This window comes from Aquila chrysaetos, chromosome 3 (assembly GCF_900496995.4).
Source record: "Aquila chrysaetos chrysaetos chromosome 3, bAquChr1.4, whole genome shotgun sequence".
Taxonomy (NCBI): domain Eukaryota; kingdom Metazoa; phylum Chordata; class Aves; order Accipitriformes; family Accipitridae; genus Aquila; species Aquila chrysaetos.
This window is the reverse complement of record NC_044006.1, coordinates 65,541,501-65,553,703: the sequence shown is the minus strand read 5'-3', so window position 1 is coordinate 65,553,703 and position 12,203 is coordinate 65,541,501. Positions and strand designations below refer to the sequence as shown.

The window sequence follows — 12,203 nt, the reverse complement described above, 5'->3', positions numbered from 1 at the left end:
CTAACCCTGAAACGGCTATTGCTTTCTGCTTTGTAGTTTCCTTGTTGCCCCACAGCTTGTCACTAGCCTTTTTTTTTCCTGAGTAGCGCTGTTTTTTCAGTGCAATCTCTCTGAGAAAAACAAAGGGGGTGGAAGCTCAATAACATCCTTAATAATGGAGTTATCAGGCCTTTTTTTTTTTAAAAAGAGGTACGGTAAGACACAGCCCTAGATGACACACGCCCAATAAACAGGCAAAAATTTGCCAATCCTTTTTCTGTATTACACACCCATTGAACATTTTGGGTGGAGAACCTCCAAGGTCAAGCTCAGTTCTTTAAAAATATTTCCATTTCTACATTGTATACAGATGAGGAGGCAAAATGTCACAATCCCTAAACCTCAGTAGCCTTTTCTATTTCTATTGCAACTGTAACTAAGTTTCCCAGAAGACATCTGTGTTTCATTGTGCGAGATATTGTACCAGCACTAAAATTTAATATATCCCTCTCATTGCAGATCACAAATTTGCTTAAGTTGCCATTTCTTCCTTGCCTATACAGAGGCATATTGACTACTTACCAGCCTGCTGCAGGGCTAACTGAGGTAGGTGGCAAGGGTCTCTCCTTCACTTCTACTTCTGCCTCAATCTGTATCTATTGATTCAGTTCTTCTCTGCATCATTTTTAGACCATTTCTCATCTAAAACCATGAAACATTCAATTACCGTGAACCGAATTCATGTGTTCAAAGCCAGTTTCTCAGCATATAACTTTGCAATTTCTGCCAACTCTTTTACTCGATGCTTAAAGGATTTTTAACACCAGCATGAGTGAAGCAGAAGCCACAAGGCAACATTAAACAAGTTCTGCATGTGTCCCAAGCCAGTGTACATGCCAGGCATGCTTTGAAGAGCCATTGCTTTGAAAAAATGCAGTTCAGAGGCTTGTGTTTGGCTGGTTGAAGGTCACCACCAGCATGTGGGTCAGGTCAGCCCTACAGCAGACTCAGATCTGTGCATCTGGGCCAGGCAGATCTCACGTGGTTCCTTCCCTGCATTCCTTCCCACAACTGCGCCTTCAAGGTTTCGGGCTTGCTTCCCCCTCGACCAGGCAGTTCAAAGGCCCGCAGTCTGCAGTAAGGGTTAAGGACAGGTGCCTCCAGCCCAGCCATCACCTTTCTCGTTTTTTCCCTTCACTTTAAATGCCCACTGAATCTCCTTTCCCACATGCAGAACTTGTCATATGTGCATTCACCTCTCCAGAACAAACGATTTGGAATAAAGATGCAGTCTTGCAGTAACAATCGCGTTAACTATTTATTCCGCTGAGATAAAAGATGAGTGAACAACAGCTTTTCAGATATGGAAGAACTTTTAGCTTCTACTGCTAAAATTACTTTCTCATCAGGGCTTGTCTTCCACAAAGTGACCTGACCCAAAGTTGTTTGTACCTGCGACCAGGTGACTCAAGGCAAAGCATCGACATAGTACTTGACATCGTTTGGTGTGTAGGACTTCAGAGAGAAGAAAGACGAAACCAGACACATGATGCTGATAAGAATTTCTTTTTATGTTATTCCAATAAAAAATACATTCATACAGAAATATAACAATCTTGCAAAAAACAATTTCAAATAAAATCTTGTAAAACAAAATTTTTACAAAAATCTTACAAAGAGATTCTTTAGATAACAGGGTGCTTCAAAAACAAAAAAAGAAATTTCACTAATAGAAACTTTTTCTTCTTAAATTTCAAGCAAAAATGTTTTATTTTTTTTTATTTTTCAGCTTGATTGAGGCTCAGTTATCACCTGAACAAAATGTACTTGCTTATTAAGAAAATTACAGGCATTTGACATATGGCACACAGCCCCACCCCATCCACACAAGTCTGATGGTATTTCACAATTGAGACAAGCCAGTGCAAGTGTAATTTTTTTTTGTCTGGGGTTGGTTTTTTTGTTTGTTTGTTTTTGCTTTTGTTTACTTTCTTGTTTATAAGAATTATGGCTAAGCCAAGGACAATGCAAACAAGGAGTTAAAAACACAACAAAACCGAACCCTAAATAGAAATCCATTTTCTGGGAAATTTTGTTTGTTTGGGGGAAGAAAAAAAAAGTGCATTTTCAGGCAATTTAAACCAAAAATGAAATGAGAATGATTTAAGCCTGTGTATTCTTCAGAACCAGATCACTTGCATATACTTTTTTTTTAAACCACTTATCTACATACATTTCCAGGAAGATATACCAAAATATTAGCATAGTAAGCAAGACCGATAATAAATAGAAAAAGAAACAGGTTACGTGTTTCATTGCATCGACTGTAGTGAGCTGGTTTAAAAAAAAAAAAAAAATACTGCTTTTGGACAGACTATTTCTACTCTAGGAAAAAACAGTCTTTATTTTAGCTGAACTATGTAAAATTAGAGCTCAACCACCACAACGACTAGCTCACTCACAGGTCCTCCAGTAAGCTGGAAGGCCAAAACCCGAGTGTACTTCATCTGCACACAGCTAATATTCTTTTAGCATGCCAATATTCGGTTCATATCATTCTTAAATGGCCACAGATACGCTATTCCAGACAACCTAATAACTACAAAACACAGTCAGCAGTCTGAGAAGGACTGAATGCCAACAAAGCCTTTAGCATACCATTAAGCTAAAGGTAAAGCCTCTAAAAATGCTAGATTTTAATTAACTGTATCTTTCATTTCTTTGTCTCCTTAATAACCGTATTGCGGGGGGGAGAGGGAATATTTTGATGGGCTGTGGCATTTTCTAGCTATGTGTTCTAATTTTTTTTCCTTTTAAAAAAAATATTTATATATTATCTATATATATACACACATACACAGACTGTACACACAAATATACATACACAATTATTTTTCTGCCCACTTTTAAAAAAAAAGTAATATAGTTTCTTTCTGTATGACCAACAGATAGCTAGATATATAGATGTGAAACTTGTGCCTTTTAAGCAAATACATCTTTTAATACTTCTGTATCTTTAATATGTATGAAAACTCAACATATTAAGTACAGTTGGGGTGTGTATATACACAGTTGTTGTGCAAGGTCAATATAAAAAAAGTCTCAAGGTGGCAGAACTGGTCAGGTATTCAATTGGCATATGCATTATACTGTAACACAGTCAAATTGTCTAAGTTAAACAAATACTGTACTGACATGAATGACTTTTCTCTATATTTGTCTTTGTGAAGGAGGACCCTGGAAGTAACCTTTTTTTCCCCTCATATTATACATTTGATACAGTACAATGCCAGGTGAAAAGAGAGCCTTAATAAAGCATGCATCACCCATACCCCTGTATAAGACCCCCTACAAGAGAAGGTCACTTGCATAAGGCACCATTATTAAGGTCAACAGTGCATTAACAGCTAGAAAACCAGAAGTTAGTCCTCAAGGCATAAATAAGAGAAAAATTAGCTGCATGAGAAAAATCAGTTTCTAACCAATAGTGGTTTTATCCACCCAACAGAAAAAATTATTCATGTTCCATACATTATGTAACATTAGACCAATTGTATTTTAGCTGCTCTTAACTGGAATCAAAACTGCAGTCCTGATTAAAGAATGGAAAAGCATATAGTTCCCCAGAACCATGCAATAACCTTTGTATTATAATGAAAAGTTATAGTTGTGTTACATTTGTAAATACACAGCTTATACAATGGATTACAAATGAGCTCTGTAGCAAGTAAAACAAGCTACTTGACACATTGCACGTTTAATAGCTGCACCAGACACCTAAAGCTCCTCTCACACAGGAACGGGGAGGTCCCCCATCTCCATTCTGGCATCCTGACTCTTTTTATTCCCCCCTCTCCCCTCTCCGTTTTCCCTCTAAAAAGGTGCAGACACCCCTCCCCCCACCCCTTGGAAATGATTGGTGGTCGTCCCATCTCACGAGATATTCCTCACATACAAGACATTCAGACTATTTTTTTTCTCTTACAGTTATAAAACAACCACAAGAAAAAAAATGTGCCTCAGCATACAGTCATCAAGAGATCCTCATCGCATACAGTCGCCCAATCATTAACATTCTCAGTGCACATGCTCACGGCAAAGGCTTAGGAGCCACTCAGAAGGTTAGATACCAGTGTATGAGTCCAGGAAACCCCAAACATCATGCACCGCGGTTGCTATGCCGTTTCTTACATGACTTATTAGCCCTCAAAAGACCTTCAAGGAAGTGAGGTCCTGGAGGCAACTGGGTAGGGTGCAAAATGGCATGCTTTGGCTGGAACACGCATCCCTCCGCTCAAGGCTCTTCAACCTTGACGCCTCTTAGCCCGCAGGATTCACCTCTTGACCCGTTCAGAGGTGTCTCTTCATGTGAAGGGCCAGGTGGTCAGACCTGGAAAAACACCTGCAAGACAAGAGCCAGGTTGCGCGTTAGCCCACGGGTGCTGGCACGCACGACGCGGACCGCGTGGCTGAGGCACCCCCCTTGCTCTGCTACTCCGAAATTTGGCTCGTCGAGGAGGGATTTGGCATTCCCTGGACAGAAGGGAGCACTCAGGGTGTCTGCGGGCACCCAGGAGCTCTGCAGATGGGTGGTAACGCCAGGGACTTACTTCTCAACGCTCATCTGCAGCAGCGGGCTACAAACCACGTCCCAGTGATTAGTAAAAGGGAAGGGGTTTTTTCCAGTCTAAATATACAATAATCCCTTAAAAACACCAGACGCAGTTGCGTTCCCAAATGATTCCCTCACAAGTGAAAAGCAGCCTAGACTCACTTTCCAACAAGCATTAAAAATAACTATTTAAAGAGGTGCATTTCAGTCACATACCTGTCACAGTGACTACATTTAAAAGGCTTGGCACCAGTGTGCTTTCTGAAGTGTCTGGTTAATTCATCACTTCTTGCAAAACGCCACTCACACCCTTCCCATGAACATCTGTAAGGCTTTTCCCCTACAAAGAAAGCAGATTACACGTTAGTCACGACTTCATTCAAAGAAAGATAGGTGCTATACCATTCATTTTCTATGTAAACCTCCTCCGCCCCCCAAACACAGCCAATTTTACTTAACCTATCTGAATGCTTCAGAACATGTAGGCAAAGAAGGCTTGCAAAATTCATCCACATGATTCCTACTTAACTATTTTCGCTGCAACAGCACATCAAATAAGCTCATTAAAAAAAAAAAAAAAGCGCTTAAACACGCTCACAGGAAACAAAGAAATCCAACCTTCTACCATTCCTGTTCATCCATAATGGCAGGCTTACTCCCAAACAGGTATCATTCACCTCATAAAGGTGATTAAAGACAGCACAGCTAGGCTCCAAAATGCAATTAGGCTACTGTATTGCATCAAAGTCCTCTGTCACTCACTCATTTGCATAACATGCAACCTCCTTTCTGCTGAGCCACATATTCTTGGAAAAGCCTGCACACCACTTTGAACACTGCTATTTCAGCATTCAAGAAATACCACTTCCATTCACAGGAATGTTCTCAGCCAGACAGCACCAGGACAACAGTTCTGCAATACTTCTGAGGCCGGCAGCTATTTACATCTGCTCAACCACCACAGCTTCAGTGGAAGTTGTTCTTTCCTCTTGAAATAATCTTGTTTTATCTGACTTCTGCATGACAATGGGAGCATCCGAGCTTGCTCAGACTTCCCATAAAAGCCACAAAATGCTATGAGTCAAAAAAGGATCTTTTCCTTGAATTCTCTTTCCACATCTTGGGGGGGGGGGAAAAAAAAAAACCAAAACCAAAACCAACCCTGCATAGGTCTCTGGACTGGTACACCAAGAACGCCAGGCCAATTCCTCACATTAAGCGATGACTATTGAGCCAAGGTGCAGCTCTACATATCTAACTGCTGTCATAAAGAGATGTCAAATAATAATGCTCAAACAAGCAAATCAGCACGCTTCTTCAACCATAAAATATTTATAAAAGCCCTGAAGTGTCTATCTTCCTCACTTTCTTTCCCAATAACACACAGGATTGCTATTTTTAGTTCAGGTTCCATAACAATAAAATGCTGTTGCTCGGTATTTTGGGATGAAATCATACAGTAAATTATACATTTGTAAGTCCAATTAGGCAGATATGTTAGAAGGACTACAACACACTGTGGCTTTCCAAGATTTTTGCTGATAACAATGCCACACAAAACTGTTAAATTACTTACAACTATAGCTGTACTTTATATAATCAAGGCCTTGGGATGTCTGATTGAATAGACCCCATGTAGACCGAACCACGAAAACAAGGTCTTACAGTATTTAGTGATCTGACCGATTTTTGGATACGATGTTCCTTTTTTTGCAAGAAAGTCTCAGCTCGCTTTTGCTTTAGAAATAAACGTTGACAAAAGGTCTAGTGTCCACTTTGGCTAGACCTTTGCTCCTGAAGACCGCATGCTGCTGCAGCTTCCCGACTTGCCTACGTAGACGAGCGGCTCCTATTTGTCCTATTCGCTATGACAGAGGACTAATCTACCACCAACCGTCTTGGCTTCAGCTCGCTTACGAAGAGAATGAGGAAGTGATGTCGTCCATGCTGGTAAGCCTCTACTACTATTACATCATCTCTCCAAACCTGGGCTCCCACCCAGCGATTGTGTAACTCTGTGACACCACCACCGTCAGGAGTATTCCCTACAGTACTTGCCAACTCTTAATAAGCAGATGGTTACTAACCTGTATGAGTGCGCTGATGTGCTTTCAGATGTGAACTTTTGGTGTAAACTTTCCTGCAACCGTTAAAATGACACCTGTGAACACGCCTTCTGCCATCTGGCGAGGTGTCACCATTGGCGGGTGTACCTTTTTCTGCAGTCTTTCCAGCGGTACCGGAACGAATTTTCCCCGGTGAATGCAACTCACCCGGCGTACAATTCCATAGCTGGGAAGAAGGCTCCTTGCTCAGCTCAGGAGACGAAGGGGGAGTGGAAGTGACAGAAGAACTCAAGTTTCCTGAACTGGCTAAAACATCGCTTATAGGGTCAGAGGTAAACTTTGTCGTGGGCGAGAGCTCCTCAGAGCTGTCCGAAGATTCGCTGCTCACGTCAGAATTCAAACTGTTGGTCTCTAAGTTCTGACTAGTAAGATTGTCCTCTTTTGGGACACACGTGTTCTTCAGTTCAGATTCCTCCTTTTTCTCACGTGCCAGAATAATTTTGGTCCAGAGATCCTCTTGGTTATCAAATTTGATTTCAGATGCAGAAACGTAACAGGGTTCACTTTGAAGATACCGTTCCAGCTCCAAACAGGTCTGGGTGAAAGGAAAGGCAGAAAAAAGGGAGAAGTTACGAGCTTGTTTAAAAATAAACCCAATTGTATTTTACACTTCAAAAAGCATTCAGGAACGTAGTACGTTCGATTTGAGGTTTCTAGGTTCAAAACAAATTAAAGGCTCCTCCAGCCGTAACTAGGTGACTGTTACGATGAAAAGAAATCAGTTTTCGAGACCTGGGCAGGAGTTCAAACGCACAGCTGAAGGTGCAAGTCAGCTTTGGTTTCTCAAATAGCATTCTAATGAGTCAGTCAAATTATCATCACTCTCATCATAAAATCTGTGTTTTCAGTAGGCTGACGTTGAAAAGGACCATAGAGAACCACAACAAATAATTACACTTTGCTCTTGTGCCTCATGTAATTTCAAGTTGTTTTGTAGCTCTCACACAAACACGAGACTGAAAGGACCCAACTGAACACAATGTGCTCTGACACGCAGTTAAAACCCAAACGCTGTGTCAGAAAACAAAGCCACATTTCAGCATGGCTGCGGAGCTGCCGGCCCGTCTTCTGGGGACATCAATGGAGCAGCAGACATCCTCCCATTTCCTGTGCATGAGAACGCAGCACACTCGACTTTCAAAGAATGTCATTTCCAAGCGCACTGGCATGCACGCCACATAACTCGAACTGCTCCCATGCGTGTTTGGAGGAACACGGGGAACTTCAACAACACGGGAGAGGGGAGAAAAAAGTTCCAGAGTAGAAATGTCCTATTCTATAGGATGCAAAACGGGAAATTACTCTGAGGTCCTGCTGGGAGTCCCACAATGAACAAGAACTTTATCTACTGGCCAAGAGTGCAACTGTATGAGTCATCTCTCTCTTTCTTTCACGCAATGCCAAAGGAGACTTCCTTTTAAAACCCTGACCATCTGCCAAGAAAGTACTCTGTTCAAATATACATGCAACAGTACATGGACAACTTCCCCCCCCCCAACGCATTCCCCTCTACTCCATGAAATGAAACAAAACAAAAAACAAAACCACCCTAAATGGGTGAAGCTGCGGTTTTCAATTTCAATTCACCCTGCTGACTTTCTAGCCATTTTCAAAGAGGAAAAAAAAAAAAAAAAAGGGAGTATGAACTGTTATGGCAACAAGCTGATGTTTTGGGATTATTCTTTCCACTATAGGAAACGATCCATATGGAAGCCTTACACAGAAAACGGACACACCAAGTTTCCATACCAAACTCTACTTATTTTAGCAAGATCATCTCTTCCAAGCCCGGTAGCAAAACCTGATCCCAAATGCCACACATTCCCCTCGCAGCCCCTTCCCATCTGTCCACGAGCAGAGCCGCCATGGGAGCAGCCTCCTTTCTCCCCCAGCTCAAGTAAACTGGGTCACATGTTCTGGCCAGGCTAGGAGTGTGGGCAAAAATAGGAAGGGAAAAAAAAAAAAAAAAAGCCCAAACAACCCCAAAACCAACCCCCTTGCTGCACACAATATTTACGCATTTGTCTATTATTAGGTAACTGAGTTGCAACGCACGTTAAAAACAAAAAAGGTTTCGACAGGGACAACACAATGGTGTATTGCTTTGCCATGAAAACAGGTAAAAAAGCATTTATTAAGATCTTGTTAAACTTTCATATTCCCGGCTAATTTAAATTTCTCATTAGGTAGATCAGCAATGGGGACCGGAGTGAAGCTCTCTCCGAGTTTAAATGCCTCTGAAGGCTACTGGGAACGAGGGCTGGCCCTTCGCCAAAAGCCCAAATGCCTGAAGGAAACTACTTAGCTCCATTTCAATCACGTACTATGAAGCTGCCTCTTTGAAAGGGGAAAGGGGGGGGGCGGAGGGAGGGGGAAAAAAAAAAAAAAAAAAAAAGGCATTGCATACAATTAGTAGGCATGTGAAGGTTGTAACACTTTGCATTTCAACCTTCTCGGAAAGGCTCCTTCGCCCTTCTGAAAAGCCAGCAGGTATTTGATCTGGTCCCCGGGCTGAGCAGCTCCCGGCTGGGGAGCGGAGCCAGCGGCCCCGGCCCCCCCGGAGCCCAGCCGGGGTAACCCACAAATGTCAGCGGCGACCGCAGCTCCTGCCATCCCGCTGCTGGGATCAAATTAAGGAGGGGGAAACAAAAAAAAAAAAAGGAAAAAAAAGCAACAAAATATGTCCATTAAAGGGAAGGAGCCTCCGTTCTTCCTCCTTCCCGACCAAGGCAATTAGCACAAGGGGATCGCTGTCATATGACTGACAACTCACGGACTCTGCAAAGCTCCCTGCGCTAGAAAACAGCTACATTATACACAGCTATATATGCACAGCCATACATATGTGTACGTACGCTCCTGTAGTTGTTTTTTTCCCCCGTCACGGCCAGGAAAAAAAAAAAAAAAATTAAAAAAAAAAAAAAGACAACCCCAAAACACAGCAAGGGGCGAAAAGCAGCCCTCGGCCAAGGCAGGGAGCTCGGATGACAAGACCCAGCTGTGGAGTTTGGACCTGGTACAAGCGCAAAACTTTTGCCAGGACTCGGTGTGGAGCAGGCGGGAGCGGAGCGCCGGGCTCCGCGCCGCTGCGGGAGCGGGGAAGCGGGGAGCGGAGCGGAGCGGGGCGCGGAGCGGAGCGGAGCGGCCGGACCCCCGCCGCCGGGCTGACAGCCCCTCGCCGTCCGGCAGGGCCGGGCGGTAAGTGAGGAGAGACGGGAGATGCGCAGCTCCTTACGGGCACCTCGGGACTCTTACCCCCCCCCCCCCCCCCAAAAGGCGTCTTGCTCAAAACCGAAACACCTGCTTCAAAACATCGCTACACATTTGTGCTGAATTCTCCCCAAACTCGTTGCTGACACTTGGGCTTTTTTTTTTTTCCGCCTTTTTTGTTTGTTTTTTTTTTTTTTTTTTAAATCCGCTCATCCTTTAATACGGCTTAAAAAAAAAAAAAAAAAAAAAAACCAAAACCGACAACAACAACAACAACAACATCGACATCCTCGTTTACCTGTTGCCAATATTCCTCCAGGGACGGCAAGGCTGAGAAGTAACCCGTGTCGTGCACAATCTGGAGTTCCTGGAAGATGCTGCACATTGGGAGAACATCCATGTCTCAAGTTGCAACAACAAAGTCAGTGCTGGTTACCAAAAATACAGATGCCTCCTTTATGTGCAGGGGTTGAGGGGTGTGTGCGGGGGGGTGTCAAACCTCTGCTCTCAGTTTCCAAGCCCCCCCCCCCTTCCTCCAGAGAAGAAAAAAAAAAAAATTTAAAAAATCTGTATACAGAGAGAGATATATATTAATTCCTTGAGGAGCTTAGGGAGGAAAAAAGACCCAAAGTTTCATGCAAAGTTTAATTGCACAGCAAGGCAGGACGTCTCCCGAGGCGGCCGCGGCGGCTCTCCCCTCCCGCGGCCGGCGGAGGACACTTGCGCAGGAGCGGACTCAATATTTGCAAACACGGCGCTGACTGCAAATGTAACCCCCTGCAAAACTTCCCTATTCAAAGCTCTGCCCGGCCGCGCCGCCGCCCCCGCCCCCCGCGCCCTCCCCCGCCCCGCGTGATCCCATTACACCGCCTGCCGCCGCGGCCCAATCTCCGCCACGCACTCCGCGCCCCGCGTGCCAATGATGTCAGAGCCGCCCAATCGCCGCGCGGCAGGCATCGCGGCTCCTCCTGGCGTGACCGAGCCTGGCCGTGACGGCTCCCGCCATTGGTCCGATTCGAAATTCGCCCCCTCCTGATTGGCGAGCTCGGCGGCAGGCTATTTTTAGCAGGGTATATAAAGCAGGGAAGCGGCTGCTTTTTCGGAAGGGGAGGTGTGCGCTCGCGAGGCGGCCGCGCGCGAGCGAGGGAGCGAGCGGGCCGCGCGGGGGAGGGGAGCCGGGCTGAGCCGAGCCGAGCCGAGCCGAGCCGGCGGCCGCGCGCTGCGCTGTGGTGCGCTGCGCTGCCGGCGGCGGGCGCGGAGGGCGCTGCGGAGCCGCCCGCGCCGTGAGGCGGCCGCTGCCGCTGCGAGGGGGGCGGCGGAGGAGGAGGAGGAGGGGGGAGGCTCTGTCCGGGCGGAGAAACCTCCTCCCCCGCGGCGCCGGGCCGCTCCGCTGGACGCTGCTGGCGCGGGGAGCCGCGGCTGCCTGGCAGTCCTCGGGCCCTCGGCCGTGTCGAGGTGTCCTGTCTCGCCGAGGGGGCATCCGTGGTGACACCCCCCCCTCCCTCCCGTGGCACCCTCCCCGCGAGGCTCCGAGGCGGAATCCACGTACCCATCCGCAGGTCTCCTGGGTCGTGCTTTCCCAGTGAGCAGGAGGGCTGGAAAGTTACTTCCTACACCCGCCAAGGGACAGCCGAGGCCCTCACTGACACTTCGGTGGGGGAGCAGGGTCCCGGAGCAGAACAGGGTGATCGTCGTCATGGGGCTCTGCACGGAGATCTTCCCTCCCCGGGCTGGGGCTGCGCAGCTGCCCTGGGGAAGGGAACCGTGGCGGGGGGCGCCTGGCCTGCGCCGTCGGACAGCGCTTCTCCGGGGAAAGTTCGGTCTTTGGTGGCCGCTTCCACCTAAGCACAGACGTTTATTTGCGTGTCACTATCGCAGCACCAGCCTTTTTTAAGACTAGACCCGTTGATGATACGGATGTCTTAAAAGAATTTAAGAAAATTTGGTGGTTAGCTTTTCAAAGGAGTGTCCAGCACATGGAACAAACGCTTCTAACGCCCTTCTTTAATAAAAGGACTTCTGATTTTCCGCTGATGTTTCCATTGTAACCTCTACTCCGTTATTTCCATGTCCCCACTTTTCTCTGTATCTGTTGGTAGCTACCTACAGATGGTAACTAAAGTATTTAATGTTTCTTCTGCCTACTGTCTTCTGTGACCTAGGGATTGCAAGTGTGAAAATGTCAGTCTAACTTTCCATCCCCTAGCCCCTCATAAACTATTAATATGGCGATTCCATAAACAAACAACTGGTGTTCATGGTTGGGTTTTCCTGTG

The 12,203-nt window shown here is 45.6% G+C and overlaps 1 protein-coding gene across 1 annotated transcript; it reads right to left on the bottom strand.

The window, feature by feature from the left end:
• Positions 1-1,530: 1,530 nt before the first annotated feature.
• On the bottom strand, positions 1,531-10,741 carry KLF6 (Kruppel like factor 6). The gene is made up of 4 exons (XM_030010063.2): positions 10,226-10,741; positions 6,679-7,252; positions 4,808-4,931; positions 1,531-4,381 (listed from the first exon to the last, which is right to left on the bottom strand). The coding sequence occupies exons 1-4, from the start codon at positions 10,325-10,327 to the stop codon at positions 4,330-4,332; spliced, it is 852 nt and encodes a 283-aa protein (XP_029865923.1). The 5' UTR covers positions 10,328-10,741; the 3' UTR covers positions 1,531-4,329.
• Positions 10,742-12,203: the final 1,462 nt, after the last annotated feature.

Excerpts from the sequence above, each read along its gene's own strand:
- KLF6 (XM_030010063.2), bottom strand. The coding sequence starts at position 10,327 with ATGGATGTTCTCCCAATGTGCAGCATCTTCCAGGAACTCCAGATTGTG. Across the intron at positions 4,932-6,678 it reads ACATCAGCGCACTCATACAG|GGGAAAAGCCTTACAGATGT; the intron begins GTTAGTAACCAT and ends CTTTCTTTGTAG. Across the intron at positions 4,382-4,807 it reads AAATGTAGTCACTGTGACAG|GTGTTTTTCCAGGTCTGACC; the intron begins GTATGTGACTGA and ends CTTGTCTTGCAG.